Genomic DNA, 17,627 nt, shown 5'->3' on the forward strand with positions numbered 1-17,627 from the left:
GCATTTCACATTATAAGAACTGAATTACGGTTTATAAGTATTTATTTTTTAAATTTTAATTTATTAATTTATTTATTTTTAAAATTAAAAAGAACAGCAGAAACAAAGACAACTCAGAAACACTTAAATTACAGCGAAACAGATGAAGACTGGAATTAAAAATGTCGATATGTTGATGGGCCTTGACTAAACTATTATAAAATAAACTTAGTCTAGTAATGTAACCATTTTTAAGTACATTAGCTGTACTACAGTAGTAATATAAGCTTAAAAAATCCTGACCTGGATACAAGAATTGTGTTTTCCGTTGCTATGCTAGTCTACAACCGTTTGAGGAAAATCGGGAGGAAAATATCAAAATCTATGGTCTTCTGCAGATTCATAAACTTGTCATGCGAGCTTGAAAGGAAATAACATTCCATCAATTCATTTCATAGCTTGCAGGAAAATTCCAGACCTGGATTACTTATTATGTAGCAACAACAGGGAAGTAAATCTTTTGGGAATTAGAGAATTGTGCAGGGTTGCAATAGTAATAAGAAGAATGTAGAAACTAATGAAAGATTTGTTACTAAATTGAGGTAATATTCTAATGCATACTGTATATTTAATGAGATGAAGATTAATAAAATAAATAATGATTAATAAACAAATAAAACTAATCATGTCCTGTATAGTAGTTTAGATTTAAATGTAATTTAATTTGTTTGTAATTTGTTTAAAATTTACTAATTGAGGTAATATTCCAATGCATTTAAGGAGATGAAGATTTAGTCAAATTGCCAAATATAGTTAGACAATTACACAAAAATAAAACTAATCATGTCCTGTTTAGTGTTTTAGATTTTAATCTAATTTAATTTGTTTAAATTTATTAAAACTAAATTGAGGTAATATTCTAATGCATTTATTTAATGAAATGAAGATTTAGTCAAATTTCCAAATAGTATGAAAATTAAAAAGTACTAAAATAAAACTAATCATGTCCTGTTTAGTGTTTTAGATTTTAACCTAATTTAATAGCATTAAAGATAATGTTTCATTTAAAATTTTGATAACCTTTAGTTAAGCACCACCAACATTTTTGCTGGGCTGTGTTTTAGTACATTTTTTATGATAATATTATATTTAAAACGTTAATGACGAACTGGCATATTACAAACTACTGTATATAGTGTTTCATGTGATATTCTATGATATATTATTATTTATAGAAGTTAAACTTACAAAGTCTTTTTTTAAATTTTCATTCAAACAACAATAAACCAATCGATGAGTACTATTATCCATACACATTCCTTTTTACACCTTAACTTGTTTTCCCAAAAAAATACTATAGGCTATTTACTGAAGCCTTCTAACGCATTGTATATTTCTATAGCAAATATTGATCTTAAACGATTTGTGATTACTTTTCAGTCTATTGAGAATTTATGTATGAATGACATTGACTTGAATTGGTGCTAATTTCTAAGTGATTGAAATGCAGTTGGCTGGTCTCCTATACTGTACAAATAGAGAAATATAAAATTGAGTGTACAGTACAGTAGGTGGTTTTAGGCTCTCGAGTTGTATTGTAACACTGTACCTGCTTTTAAGCTTAAACATACATTTTTAAAAGTATTTTTCAGAAATTGCCAATTGTTGTAATATCCCAACAAGGCCCAATTGAATGAGTCTCCTCCACACCCCTTTGAATAAGTCACTCCCCTGTTTGAATGAGTCCCCAATTGAATGAGTCTCCCCCCCCCCCCCCATTTGATTAAGTTACTTCCCTGTCTGATTGAGTCCCCAATTGAATGAGTCTCTCCCACCTCCCATTTGAATAAGTCACTCCCCTCTTTAAATGAGTCCCCCATTAAAATGAGTCCTATTTTGAATGAGTCCCAATTTGAATAAGTCACTCCCCTGTTTAAATGAGTCCCCTTTAAATGAGTCCCCATTTGAATGAGTCTTCTCCCCCACCCCTCCATTTGAATAAGTCCCTCATTAAAATGAGTCCCATTTTGAATGAGTCCACGTTTGAATAAGTCCTCAATGTGTCAGTCCCTCCCCACCATGTCACACCAAATTAAGGTCCCACATCCCAAAATATGGAATTGTAATAGTTGATTCCTTGTGTATACTAATCACATGGTTAATCAATGTAAACGACTGATAATTCTCCGAAGTAATTGCGCAGTTCATGGCTATGAGTCATACAAATAGTACTGTATACTTATATAATATCATTATTATATCGATACATGTACTCTTCTGACCTTTCACTAAACATTGAATGCTTAAACTCAATTTCAAAGATTTAGGCTCTGTTTATCAAATTATATTAATCTGGCGAAAATAATCTTATAATATTGTACTGTTCGTTTCAGGTTATTAAATTTGTATAATTGTTTGATATAAAGTCAAGATATTTGGTAATTATACCTGGTCTATCGGTATTATGTTAGCTAATTTTAAGAATTATTGTAAATTATATGGTTTAACCCTGTTATGTGTCCCGATGCCTAAAGCCCGTTTTCATGTTGATGTAACATTACAGCAAGTTGCGTTGAGTTCCATTCAATTTTCAAATCGCTAAAGTTGAAATAAATAACAATAATGAAGATTGAGTCGGACCGCTAATATTTACGAAATCGTTTATAGTTTCTTGGTTCTCTCGAGCGTTGCTGGGACATGAAGACGTGAAGTGTTGCAAAGGCAAGGTCGGCTCGACTGTGCGTAAAAAGTTACGGATTTTGCTTCAACCCAGCCTAGGACATGCATTTGCTGATATATAAATCTAGGCTTTACACTAAACATAAAATGAAATTGTTTTACTATTAATAATTATAATTTAGTTATTTTTGCACAAACTGCAATGACATAATTTGTGAACCATTTAATTGGTCAGTTTTAACGATCATTTAACAACATTGATTGTTAACATAAAATTGTTGAATCCAGTCAATTCAACGCAACTTAATGCAACTCTCCTTAATGTTATGTCGACAGGAAAACAGCCTTAACAACCAAATAGTAGGCTCCTAACTCCAATTATAAACCAGAATTTAAAGAAAATTGACGGCTTTTAATGTTTGTACAGACAGTGTTTGTTTACCAATTCTACAGTCTACAAACAAATACAATTATTGTATTATTGACAATGAGTGAGCTTATTCATAGAAAACTTGTGGGTTAGACAGATTGACTGACAACTGAGACAATAATATATGTTCATTTTTTAACTTCCCCTATTGCCCATAAAAAGTTAAACTAAACATTTATAAACTAAAAGACAATTAGTTTTGTTAATTGGGCTACATTTTATCCCAAAATATTTTAAAGGTTATTGATCTCCCTACATGTTTTGACAAATTAAAAAATTTTTTTTTTGTAATTAACTAAACTGTTAATATCAGTACAAGTGTAAAGTAGGCCTACATGACGAAGCTTTTTTGACAAGCGATTTTTTTTTTCTCTTATTATTTATTGTTGAAAAAAGGTATGAATAATCTGTACTTTACTGTATTTACATTTAGCATACATATCTAAATAACTGGATATGACATTTGGTCAGCTGTCAGTGTCATTGTTAACCCAGAGGGTGACTGCCATCTCGCTGTGGGCGATACGACCACCAACTCGTTTATATGTCACTTTAGCTACCACTGTCTGCGTCTATTTAATAACTTGTCAGTCATTTTATGTTTACTTTGATCATAAGCAATCTTAATATTTTTTTTTGCTACTAGACCACCAGGAAAGTTTTAGTTACCCCATAATCTACAGTAGGAGTAATTTTCAATGGAATAAACAGGTACAAATTAAGAAGGTAACTAATAGTCCTGCATTAGAAATAATTGCATTTGGATAAATATTTTAATTTAGTGAAATTTTGTTTTGTTGATCCAATAATGGATTAAAGTATGAAAAAGTTTTTTCAAACGATTTGTTTGCTTTTCCAAATATACTGTTGTTGGGTAAAGCCTGGCTTAGTGTTAGTGAGGGCGCTGTGTTTTACTGCATCCTTGAAGGTGGTCCCTCCCCCTCTGACTGTAGTACATTGGACTAATACGAAATCAAGTAATTGTTTGGTTGGAATAGTTACGAGAGGTTTGGTTTCTCTTAAGCTCTGTCTACACTATTAAACTTTATGCGATGATGTCATATTACCATTTTTGGGCATATCACTACCATATTTGGGCACATCACACTTTTTGTAGGCAGAGCTTTAAATCAGTGATTCCTGATAAAAGGACTATAAATAATATCAGGAAACAGTTTATTATTATTATAAATTTACAAATAAATTTATTCATCATTTTGTATTATCATGTTATCATGTATTATCTTCAAAGACCCACGTCAGATCAATGCATTGTTGTTGTACTTACACTTTGGACTCTTTGGATGACTCCATTTATTTACATATATTATTATTGGTGTATAATTGAATACATCAGATCGACTTCACTCATTTCTGTTCGCCGATGCATCTAGGTTGGATTCTATCTCTAGTTAAGTTGGGTATAATATTATTGATTTTTCTACCTGCAACTGGGTTTAATGTGTGAATTTGTGGACGTGTACTGATTCACGATTCTTAGCTATGTACAAGAAGAACAAACAAAGACAGGTACTGTAACTATGTATAATACTTATTAACTTGCATTTTTAATTTTAAAAATGTTTTTTTTATGTGATTACAGTTTTTAACAATTTAAATTTTTATATAAAAAAAAAGTGAATGTATATTCAAGAACGCTTGTTGGTTTTTTTAATATTTTGATGATGAAATTCTTTGAATTTCAGAATCACAAAGTAAAATGGACTAATACTGTAGTAACAATACATTACTGTACATCTTAAAAAATTATTTATGAAGATCTGTAAATAATTTATGTTAAAAAATGTTTTTTTCAATCAATGTATAAACAATTATTTAATAATATTACTTATTTAGTCAATGATTTTTTTTACTAAAATAAAATTTAGATCAGTTACTGTTGTGAATGTGTTTCTGTATCATTTACAGTATTTAGAAGTTTTCTCAATTGCTACAGCTGACACTCTGATACAATTAGCTTGATTTGTATGGTAGCAGTTTTCTTTAATAAATCAACTTTTGGTTTAAATTTTTTTCTTTACTTTATTGTGCTCTTCTTGGTTTCAACAAATTTATCTATATCTATTTCATGTACTGTAATCATATACCTGAATGGTATCGTTGTTATTATCAATTTTGCATTATCTTCATGGCCATCATTATCACAATATCAACATACTGCACTATTAAACCATCTTTGTCTTGTAAATGTCAGCTCACATTTTTCCCACCGAGTTTGATTTGTTCCTTTCCCAATTAAACAGAAATTATACGATTTTTGTATAATATAGTATTACGTTTCCTTAAAAAACAATGTTCTTTTTGATGTACAGTTTAAAATTGTTGACAAATTGTTCTAGTGTATTTATACTATTATGCACATCTTTTTCATATTCAGGAAAGTGATTGGGACAACCTAGGTTAGGTCAATCAATGAGTCGTCGGTCTGTGTCCCGGTTGGGAGTGAGGAAGCATGTCCCAAATTTTACATGACCTAGTTAGGTTGTCGTTCGTTGCAAATCGAAAGCTTCCTTTTGAATTCAGGTGGTTAAGTTTTGTCTACATTATCAAACTAGTTTGACAAAAAAAGTGTGATGTGCCCAAATATGGTAGTGATATGCCCAAATATGGTAGTGATATGACATCATCAGATGTCCATATATGGGCACTTCACATTTTGTTGTCGCGTAAAGTTTGATAGTGATGAGAACTGAGAACCTTTATTGTCTCTACTTCATAAAGTATGCATATAGGTATTCGGCCACGTTTTTTTAAAACTCTTATGAATACTTTTGAAAATAAATTTGATTGATATTTAAATTTTTTGGGGGTAAGATTATGACCATTTCATGAATTGAATCTGTATTGCAACACAATAAAAATATTCTGTAGTAATAATATTTCTATGGCTACACAACTCTCTTGTTTTGATTTTTCACAATAGATCTATAGTAAAAAGAATATACGGTAATAAACAATGATATTTAAAAGCTAGTAACACATTTTACGCTCATTCATAAATTTATTGAATACATTGAATGTAAAATGAAACTAGGTATGGATGATTAGATAGGATTAGGTGAAAAATGTCTATCTGACGTCATTTTAAAATTTGAATACAATCCATTTTCTTTCAATTTGGTAAAAAATCACATATACTACAGTAATTCTAAGAATTTCAGTTTATGAAAATTACTGTAGGCCTATGCTCTTCCAGAAATTTAATTGTATTGGTTATACTCCATGATAATAAAAATGTAAATAAAATATTAAAATACTGTAATTTATTTTCAGGACGTCATCTTGTATATTATTTTCTATTTGCTATAAAAATATTTTAATTCTAATGCATATAAACAGACCATAATGTTACTATTAAATAACCGGGTTAAAACAAAGTATACAGTATGTATTTTTATATAGTTTCCACTAGAGACAAATTGGTTACCAGTTACCACAGTCCATTACAATATCTTTCTGAATAAATACGGAACATTCATTTAAAATGTAGGTCTGATAGAAATAGTTCATAAACATGTTGAGGCTTCAGGTCCTATTGCTGTAGGTCATGGAAGCTCTAGTTCTAGAGAGGCAGGAAGGACTAAATCAATAGTCCTAACGAAACCACTCAGACCTGTTAGATAATATCTTCATACTCGATTTAATTGGCATCATACATCTGACTATGATTAATTGATTTTTTGTTTTGTTTTCTGAATGGTTCTAAGACTAATTGAAGGTCAGATGATAAAGAGGTCATCTTTTTATGTAATTTTAATGTAATGAATTTTTATATTTTGTTTCTCTCCTTATAGTTGTAATACAGCATTATATAGCTAAACTATTATAACATATTGTTTATTACAAAGTGAGCCAAAAGATAATAAAAAATCATATTTATTATTCATATTCACTGCCCTCCCAATATGCCTATATTTTTAACAGACAGCACTCTTATATTTGTGTTTTTTCTTTCTTCAGATGGCTACAGCCATGCATCGGTATCATCTTCAGCCGACATCAACAGATGACAGCATAGCTTCAAATTTTACTAACCCAATGAGGATGACAAGCACATCATCTTCTCTCAATCGGCGTAAGTGATGAATAATCTTTATAATTGTAAAGATTTGTCTACAGTACATTATCAAACAAGTTTGACAAAAAATGTGTGATGTGCCCAAGTATGGTAGTGAAATGCTTAAATACAGTATGGTGGTAGTGATATGACGTCATCATCATGTCCATACAGTATATGGGCACATCACATTTTTTTGTCACATAAAGTACGATAGTGTAGACAGAGCTTTATGTACTCCATGGTATGTGTAATGTTGCTTGTACAGTATCTATAATACAGTAAGAGTCTTGGGTCTGTTCCTATATACAAAGTCTTCCTACACATCCATAAGGGTATTAAAATGACCAGAATTTTACTTGGGAGGTTTATAGTTACACTGTAGAGGTTTTTATCTAACAGTACATTTCAACGGGGAGAATCAAGGTATGTGTGTCGGGCTAGTACAGTATGTGATTTAATCTTATTGATTTAAAATAAGTAGTTTATAGAATATAATCAGTGAGTTCCCTTTTTGGAATGTGTGATGTCATCTTTTTGAAAGTTAAAAATGTTTTCCTATTTGTAATCAATCAATAAAAAAAAATGAATATTTCACACAATATATAAATATTAAATGGTATATGTCAAAAATATTACCAATACTAAGGGCCTGTTTCTGCTGCAACTGCTCAAAATACGGTATAAAAATACGGTATAAAATACCGTATTTTTATACCGTATTTTTTAGTACCCCGTTTCTGCTAACAATACTTCTTGGGTGGTCGTGTTAAATTTCATCCTTTTTACCCAAATTGCCATTCATTTATTTGGTCGATATTTAAAAGTCGCAATGAAGGAAGTTTTACGTCTCACTTTCAACAGCCTTGCCCTAGTGATAGAGATGTTGTGAGAGCACAGAAAACAATGTAATGGGGACAAGTAATTCGTTCCCTCTCCGAGTTATTGTCTTTTGCAATGTTGTACTGCTTTCGCAGGCTCTTCAGCTTTAAGTTTACTTGCTTTGGAGACAAGTCTATTCCGTACTCCTGCTTTATTTTTTTAGAAATGTCTTTATAAATGTGGTTGTCCCTTTTATTACCTTTTAGTTGGCCGGACATTTTAGATTCCCCACCCCCTTCCTTCCCCAAACAGAATTATATAGTAAATACTGTGACGTCTTCGCTCCACATTTTCGCCAAATTTATCTATACACGTGTGTAAAACAGCTTACCTCATGTCACAGGTAAAAAAATACGGTATTTTTTATTGGCAGCAGAAAAGGGTACACAAAATACGGTATAAATTTGTAAATACCGTATTTTATCCACAAATTTTTTGGGAAAAATACGGTATACAAAATACGGTTTTTTTTTTATGAGCGCAGTTTCTGCTGCCAAAAAAATATGGTACTGTATATATATACGGTATTCAAAAAATACCGTATAAAATACGGTATTTTCTTGGCAGCAGAAACAGGGCCTAAAAATAACCTGTTGATTGTTATTAAGACCAAATAATCTGAATAGTTAAAAAATATTATGTTACTAAATTATTTGAATTCATTGTGAAAGATGAAATACTAAAGATAAAGAACATGAAATCACTCCAAATATAGACATACATTTGAGCAATCTGATTATTATTTTCAATAAATAATAAAATGTTTTAATTTGTCATTTTTGAATGTTCATAACAAGAATTCTAGATAACGCAAAGTTGTGTATTTTGTCACTGTGTATATTATCTATCATATTAATAGATTAGGTTTTGAAAAACATTTTTTGTCATCAACTTTCAACACAAATCCAATTGCAAAACAATTTTTTTTGAAATAATATTTTGAGATAGAAATCCAATCGAAAACAATTTTTTTTTTACATTTTATTCATAGACACAAAAAAATTATGAGATTATTTATATGCCGATGATTTTTTTGTTTGATGCTTTTTATGTGAATTCAATAAATTTCATATTTGAGATTAGTAATTTACTTTATTATTTCGTTTCTTTTATGTTTACTACAGCTGTTGAAATGTGCATATTTCTAAGAACTGGTAATGTTTACGAGTTTACATTGGATAATGGTGGAATGGTTACAGCGTCTTCCCTACAAGAGATGATGCTTGAAACATTAGAGATGACAGAGGAAGCAGATGATGTATTCTACATCTGGCTCACGTCCCCGCTCCTTAGTAAGTTTTCCTTACAGTTATTTGAGCTTGCTTCGCACTTAGATGTCAACGTGAGTTGACCAATCACAAGTGACAGTTGAGAAAATCCATGTGTTGTGATTGGTCAGTTTCGCTTGCGTTGCATCCAAGTGGGAAACAAACTTTATTTGTTTGTTTATTTCACTCATATTGTTCACTCACTAACTGTGGTCGGGTCATACAAAAAAAACATTTTTAAAAACAAATCTTAATAGGATATTAAAAGCTCTGTTTGGTAATAAATTAATTTGACAAATTAAAATAAGGTTTCTATATAAACCTAATTCAACATTGAGGCAAGTTTAAGTCTATGCTACTTAAGCTTGGTTCCCACTAGAACGTAACGCAAGGATGTAAACGCAACGCAAGCGTTTTAACCAATGACAAGCGAAGTTATAGACAGTTAGCAATCACAAGCGAATAAGCCATCGCTTGTGATTGGTCAATTCACTTGCGTTGCGTTACGTCCTTGCGTTGCGTCGCTAGATCACAAGCGAATAAGCCATCGCTTGTGATTGGTCAATTCACTTGCGTTGCGTTACGTCCTTGCGTTGCGTCGCTAGTGGGAACCACGCTTTACCCACATCCTAATAGTCCTACTGACTTGGATAATGTTACATAAATTATTGGGGTGGGCTTATATACCTAAAGTGTAGGCCTAAAGTCGCATCTACTATTTATATGATTTTAAGAAATGATGTCAATAATATTTTAGAGTATGAAAAAGTCAAATTTAAGCTTTTCATATTATTATATCAGCATCCATGTTAATCTTTTTGACCGTGCTGTCAACTTATGCTAATATCTTCAGGAAAAGATTTTCTCATACCCTTTTCCTGCCTAAAGTAATTTTTCCTAAAATCTGGCAAAACTACCAGTTGGCTCTTAGCCAATAGGAACTGATTGTACTCATTCATGCATTTCATTTTCTAGTCAAAATAATTAAAAATGAAAAATATACATTAAATCATACATGCATTAATATATTACTATTTAAACAACAAGACGTGACGTGATGTCTCAAAAACACTATGGTACTATTCTGTATTTGTAATACAGTGTTGTTTTTTTTTTCAACTTTGACCTAATAACATTGCTTAGAGACCAAAGTGCTAAATATGAGTCTGTGCTGTGAGATCCAGAACCATGACACAGATTTGTGCGCGCATACAGTATAATACGGTGCATATTACCAGGAAGGGTTAGACTGACACAGAAAAAAATATCCACAAACCGTTTCAGATTTTCACCAATGTACTGTACATAGCATGCAATTTATTTAACAAAAACTTTTCAAGATAGTCACTTGTATCATTTGTATTTATTTATATAGTTATCACATCGTATTATTTATTCTACTCAGGTACAAAACATATCTCGAAATTGTTAACAATTTTGACAATAAAGTTATCTTGTATATTTACGACTCTTTGTGTCTCAAGTTTTTCGTACTAATGTTGTTATGTACATCATCGGGCAACACCCTAAAATAATATACTAATTGCAATATTATTCCTATTAATTAAAATTCTATAATTTCAAAGCTATACAGTACCTTTTGAAAAATTGATTTAATTAAATCCTTTTCGTAGCCTTTAGTTCATAGATTTTCCTCTTCTACTATTTTTCACACTATACACTAATGATATGCGTTCTGTAGCCAGGGTAATATTAAGTGCCTTGGCGTATCTTAATCAAGAAAAGTCAATAATGTAGATGCGTAAGTGTAGTAGCAACAATACCATGTCTCTTTTTCCTTTATATTACTCTATAATTATAGTATACATAATAATAATAACTCTGTATCCGTTCATTTAAAGATGTATTGTCCACCAAAAACATAAAAAATGAAGATTATAAAAAGGCAAAATAAATGTTAGTAAATTCAACCAAAAACCCATTTTTTGCCATATCCAACAAAAACATTTAAAACATTAATTAGTTTTTCAGGGGGAAAATATCTTTAAATCAAAATAAACAGGATACTATACTGTACATATAGATGTGAATATTGTGTATTTTTTTTTAAAGCAACAAAAAATGGGAAATTAAATGGATGAATACCAACATCATATTTTACTTGATGACCTTTATTTAGAATTTCCATTTGAGAGAATCGGTGAAATTGTAGACTATCACTGTAAACAATACTTAACTGCTGCATGGAGACATAGAAAGACTACACTTAATATATAATATATAAATATTTACCGCCCACCATATTATCTACTAACATTATTTTACCATTTATCTAATTCAATAATATATTTTATTTTTTTTTTTTTTTTTTTTTTTTTTTATTTTTTTTTTTTCTTCAAAATTATATAATGTAACCTAAATCTAAATAAAATAAATAAATAATACAGTACTAAAAATAAGACTAAATAGTATAATAAAAATTGTATCACATTTAATTAAATTACAAATAACTATTAATATTAAATATAATAAGAACAAATAATCATATAAAAGTTGCATTTATTTTAATAATAACAGTATAATAAATCAATTAGCAATTATATATATATATATATATATATATATTTTTTTAGTAATAATAATGATAATATATTCGCTTAAAACTTGAAAATATTAATAATACTGATAATAAATAGATAATAACATTAACTCCATCATATAGGTTAAGTATTGTTCGATATGTAAGATTACCTTGTTTTTACTAATTTCATTTTACTTGTATAATTCGCTTCTTAGTTAAGACTTAAATGTTATTTTTTGATACTTTTCTTTTTGTTTTTACATTGCCTTATAAACGTGTGCCGCTGATACAAAAGCGTTCGTTCAATAAATTTTATCTTATCTAGTACACGGATTTATTCCGGTAATCAGCCACTCCTTAATGAGCAATATCAGTAATGGTGAAGGCCATGCCTAATTTTCAGCCTTAACTGACTTAACTTAAATTGAATGAGCATATTTTAATTTATATTTTAATGAGTATTGTTGGTATTTTTTTTAGAACTCCAGTTAAAACCAAATCATGTACCTTTGAAACTATGTAGACAGTGGCACGACCTTCTGGAGAAATTCACAAATGCAACAAACGAACAAATCGCAGCTGGTAAATATAATGTGTGATTATGATGCCTGCTACAAAATTACTTGGTTCAAATCCCTAGCAACAGAAAATAAGACTTGATTTCATAGGATCATAAGTTATATGAATATAAGAAAATCATTAACTTTATGAATGCAAAGACATGAGTTACCTTATACTGTTTTTAGACAGTAGCTATATTATTTTCTCTCCTGATGATACGACTCGTATGGCCTTAACGCTACAACTCAGTTATGAATTTTTATGAAAAGAATTATTTAAATGTGATTGTAATGTCTCATATTTTTATTTGCAGATGAGCCATGTGTCTTTTTTCAACGAAATGCTTTCTATCCAAAACATAAAGAATTACAAGTTAGTAGTATTATTTTTAATAATTCCATTAAAATTAGATTTAAACCCCATGTTTTAGGACACCTCTATTTAAAGATTTATCTTTTGAGAACAGAAAATATTCTACCAAAACAAGATCAATTAATGCATTGCATTTTAACATCATATCATACTATTTTTTTATTAAGGCACATTCTGATAGCTCCCAAAGGTATCCCTTTAACAGAGGTTCTACATATCTATCCTGTTGGCTGTTTTATATGCTTTAACGCTTTCTAATTTGTGTTTTTAATATAAAAAATTTGCTTTTTGAAATTACTTAGACTGGTGGCTAATCAACCATTTAATGCTATTCATGCAGCAAATAAGAAAACCAGATTGTTAGACGTTAAGAATATTTAATTTTAAAATATACATTATTTTCAATTTATATCTTGGCTTTCACCTGTTTACTTTTAAAATGGTTACTATGGCTACTGCAGGTGTTTTGTTAATAAATATCTAAGGTAAAAAACAACTGGCTGCTAGTAGATTTTAATATATCCTTGTAAATAAGGTATAATATTGTTTATATTATTAAACAAAAACCAATTCAAAGTTTTGCTATCAAAAATGTATTATGTAAACCTTGAATTGAATATTAACAACATTCCTACAGCTATTTATAATTACAATTTCCTCATGTTTATACGGTGAATAGAATAACATTAAATGTAAATGTTAACATCAATTTAGTGATTGTATGTTTTGAATAATTTATATTACAGTTAATGTTCTTCGAGGTCAAGGAATCGTGTATATTTATGTTATCGTACGCTAAACTATATTGATGATTTCATTCACAATTTAAGTCCTATTTAAACATTATTATTAAATTTATAGATTACAGATGAAAAAATATTAAGGCTACTGTTCTGCGAGGCCAAGGAACATGTTCTGGATGGTGTGTACGGATGTGAGAATGATGAATACGAATATTTAGCAGGAATATTAGCGTTTATCGAACATGGAAAATATGACTCAAAAAAACACACACCCATCTTCCTTAGGTAATAGTACAAAATCTTATTAAATCCAGCATTCTATTTACAACATAACTAACAATTAATTGTGAGTTGTGATAAGAGAGTCCCTTGATAACATCTCTTTTTTGTTTGCAATCTATCCTGTGAATTATAATTGTATGTATATTGGAAAAATAAATGATATGATGATGTTTGGTAAAACGTACGACTGATTACATATTCTTAACTTGAATATTAAAGCTACCCTGGATATTGTTACCCTGGATGGTGCTACCCTGTAAAATTCTGCAGATTTATTTATGTGATCAATCGTTGCATTCCATTATATTTAATAGATTTTATAGAATTTACTAATGTCTTTGATGTTTTAAAAGCTTACTTTAATGCTTTTAGGAGGTTTTTATATCAATAACATGCGTCAATTAATGTATAAATTTAAGCATCCTTTCTGTATGAAATTAGATTGAAATAGTATACACTTTTTAATCTAGCGATTTACTTAATATTAATATTTTTTTCTACTGTGTATATATAGTCATATTATTGTATACAAGCATCATGAGATGCTGTATCATAGAATTGTGCTACTTTGATACTAGACAAATTTAGATACAGATGAGTACCGAGAATCTGCTATGTTTTATTAATGTATCATTTTTCTTTTCTCTACTGCGTACTACTGAATTATGTTTTATAGTTTTATTCTAAATTCTCTCACTAATATATAAAGTAAATGTTGTTTGAGTTGAGTGGTATGTGATTAAAAATCAAGATTTCTATCTTTCAATTTACAAAATCATCTTGTTTAGACACATTAAAATACTAATTTATTCTATTTTTTAAAATTTGTTTTCAGTTTATCTAGTGAAACCATCTTACCATCACGGTTATGCAGACGAAGAAGTCAAAAGACGTCGCAAAGAGCAAGCCAGAAACTTTCCAAGTCGTTTGAAGTTGAGAACAGAGTATTAAGTCATTGGAAACAGGTGTCATCAATAGTAAAATGCAAAGCAGACTGTCATAAGAACTTCTTGGAATTCTTATGGAAAATGCCAATTTATGGGTATGTTTACTTTAATTCAATTCATTCTGGATTTTACAATAATACATCACACATGCTAGACTTGGGAAACTCCAACAGCGAACTCAATCACTTTTGACGGCTGTCCCATGGGACTGTATTTAGTGTAAAGGTACTATCTGAGAAGTATGGCTTTCTAATACAAAGAGGTATCAGACTAGCAAGTGAGAGGCAGTGGTTAGAATTCATATCTGTGTCATATTGCTTGTATTGTTTCTTTAGTCTCTTTACTATAATCATCACCTTTTCCTTTGGATGGGAACTGGGGCCTCTGGTCATACAGTACATTGCTTATGTGCATAATTAACGAAAGACTAGGGGATCATGTCTCTGTATTCTGATCATAGTCTTGGGGTGTGCACTCTGGGAAAATAATACCTTTACTAATTTGAGTTTCGCTCTTATTTTTCCTTTTTTAGTGTTAACATTTTTAACAAATGTCAATATTAACAGTCGGTAATATTTGTTTTTACAGGAGTGTTTTTTTTACTGGTGAAATTGAACAAGCAAATGCTGGCAAAAGTATAGTTGGAAACAATCTTAAACTTGTGTACATCGGAATTAATAGAGATGGTGTCTACATCATGGACCTACGAAAGCAGGTTTGTATAAAACCATTAATAAAAACTAATTCAAAACTATGGAGTATTATTTTTATCCAGTGTTCTTGATTCATATTTGAGATCCACTTATCCCAACACATTTGCCACAATCGTGTTACTTAAGCTCTGTCTACACTATTAAACTCTATGTGACAAACAAATGTAATCCCATGCCCATATATGGACATGATGACATCATATCACTACCATATTTGAGCACATCACACTTTTAGTTTGAGAATGTAGACAGAGCTTAACTCTGTATGTAATTTTATTGTGCTTGTTTATTTACAGTAGTATCCACAATTTTTAATTTGCCAACAAACAGACAATGCCTATTGAAAATCAATATATTGGTGACTTTAAAATATGACTTATCTTTATCTTTATATTAAATAACATACCCTCTGACTGTTTCCCAGTCTTTATTTGTTCTTTATGCATGCATTTGTTTTTACAGGAACTTCTCTTGGGTCTATTATATGATGACTTATCTTGGGAATACACTGACCAGAATCCAAACGATGAGAAGTCCCTACCGTGTTTATGGCTTGAGTTTGACGCCACGGAAGGCAGCAAAAAGGTTTCAAAATTATTGCGAATATACTCTAAACAAGTAAGTATCAACATCATATTATTTTTTTTAAATGGCAGTAGTTTAAAAGTAAAGGTGAATCCCTCCTTTGAGCATCACTATTAAGTGTTCACTTTCCTATGAAACAAACATGGGGATGTGTATACAGTACTATACAGTACTGTACAGCACAGCCAATCCCCCCATCCCCCCCCCCCCCACAACTTTTATGGGTCCCCCCCCACAACTTTTATGGGTCCCGAAGGTGTCCCCTTAATAGGGGTTCTACTCTATAAGGGTGGTTGGAGTGATGTTGGTTGTTATTGTACTTGCCTACTAATCTTAGTGTCCTAAGTTCAAATCCTGTCTAGGTGTCAATTGCGATAGATAATATAATAGAAAAATCGCCTATAATATTTTATTACAATGATTTTTAGGCTCCTATGATGAATGGCATGATACAAGCATGCATAGTGGAACTGAACAATCAAGACAAAGAAAGTCTAACACCTCGACCGTAAGTTAAATTCATGAAAACACATATCATTTTACATTTAAAACCTTGTCCTGATACCCATCAATGGAAAAATACATAATATTAATAAAAATATCTGGATAACAATATAAGTTAACTGTACTAAATATAAATAATCTACACAATTTAACTAATGACTGATAAGTGCACTACTTTTTCATGTGCAATCCAATGCTAAATATACATCTTTCCATGTTTGCTGTGAATAACATTGACTAGAATAGATTGAATGATAAAATAGTATTGTATTTTTTCTTTATAATGTATTAACTATGTACATTGTTTTTAGTGTACTTTTATCTGTTTAATATGTGTTAGTAATATCAGTAGCAGTATGTCTTCCTTTGTCCTCTTATTTTAACTCTTTTCCTTCCTCCCTTATGTGTCATCCTTAAAAGTTTAATCATAATTATTTCAAAATTTCCAAAATTAACAATTGGACTAAAATTTTGGTCATTTAGTTTTGATGAGTCAATTTTCTTTGTTCATTTAATGTATCATTGTTGTAGGGATGATTGCAATGTACTTTATACTAGAACTGTAAATTTAAAATGTTTGTCCCTAATATAGTTATTGTATTTTCTTTTGTATTTGTTCTTGATGTGTTTATTTCGTGTTGTGTTCATTAACATTACTTCATGCCTTTAGACACAATACTGTAGAAAGCAGTGATCTTGGTGTCGTAGAGGGTCCGTGTACCGGGATCGACAGGTACGGGTTTCACATTCATTATTCAAATTGCACCTCTAAATATCATATCTTTTTCACCATAGTTTCATTTTTTACACATTTTGCTGATTTTGTGTGTAGATTTTTTAAATTTAAATTGGTTTTGGTTTAATCATCATGTCATATTTATAGTATTTCAAGGATGTATATTATGAGTCACACATATATTACATTTCTTTGACTTTAACAGCACAAAAGAATAAAAAAAAAATTTTCTCCATTTTTTTTCCTAATTTTAAATTCTAACTTTTGTCATTGTCATCTTAAATTCTCCTAAAAGTCATATCATGTCACAAATAAAATTATTATAA

The 17,627-nt window shown here is 30.1% G+C and overlaps 1 protein-coding gene across 6 annotated transcripts in view; it reads left to right on the plus strand.

Annotated features, from left to right (window-relative positions):
* LOC140059910 (FERM domain-containing protein 8-like) overlaps positions 1-17,627 on the plus strand; it is a 35,127-nt gene that overhangs the window by 12,614 nt on the left and 4,886 nt on the right. For 2 of the 6 annotated variants that reach the window (XM_072105894.1, XM_072105893.1), the window contains exons 2-11: positions 7,070-7,184; positions 9,173-9,340; positions 12,339-12,440; positions 12,733-12,791; positions 13,653-13,819; positions 14,652-14,858; positions 15,352-15,478; positions 15,939-16,094; positions 16,490-16,569; positions 17,236-17,298. In XM_072105894.1, the coding sequence (XP_071961995.1) occupies positions 7,070-7,184; positions 9,173-9,340; positions 12,339-12,440; positions 12,733-12,791; positions 13,653-13,819; positions 14,652-14,858; positions 15,352-15,478; positions 15,939-16,094; positions 16,490-16,569; positions 17,236-17,298 (1,244 nt within the window). Of the gene's footprint in view, positions 1-4,348; positions 4,619-7,069; positions 7,185-9,172; positions 9,341-12,338; positions 12,441-12,732; positions 12,792-13,652; positions 13,820-14,651; positions 14,859-15,351; positions 15,479-15,938; positions 16,095-16,489; positions 16,570-17,235; positions 17,299-17,627 lie in introns of those variants that run through there. The other 4 variants (XM_072105892.1, XM_072105896.1, XM_072105895.1 and 1 more) reach the window with 4 other exon arrangements.

This window comes from Antedon mediterranea, chromosome 10, assembly GCF_964355755.1.
Source record: "Antedon mediterranea chromosome 10, ecAntMedi1.1, whole genome shotgun sequence".
In the NCBI taxonomy this organism is placed as follows: Eukaryota; Metazoa; Echinodermata; class Crinoidea; order Comatulida; family Antedonidae; genus Antedon; species Antedon mediterranea.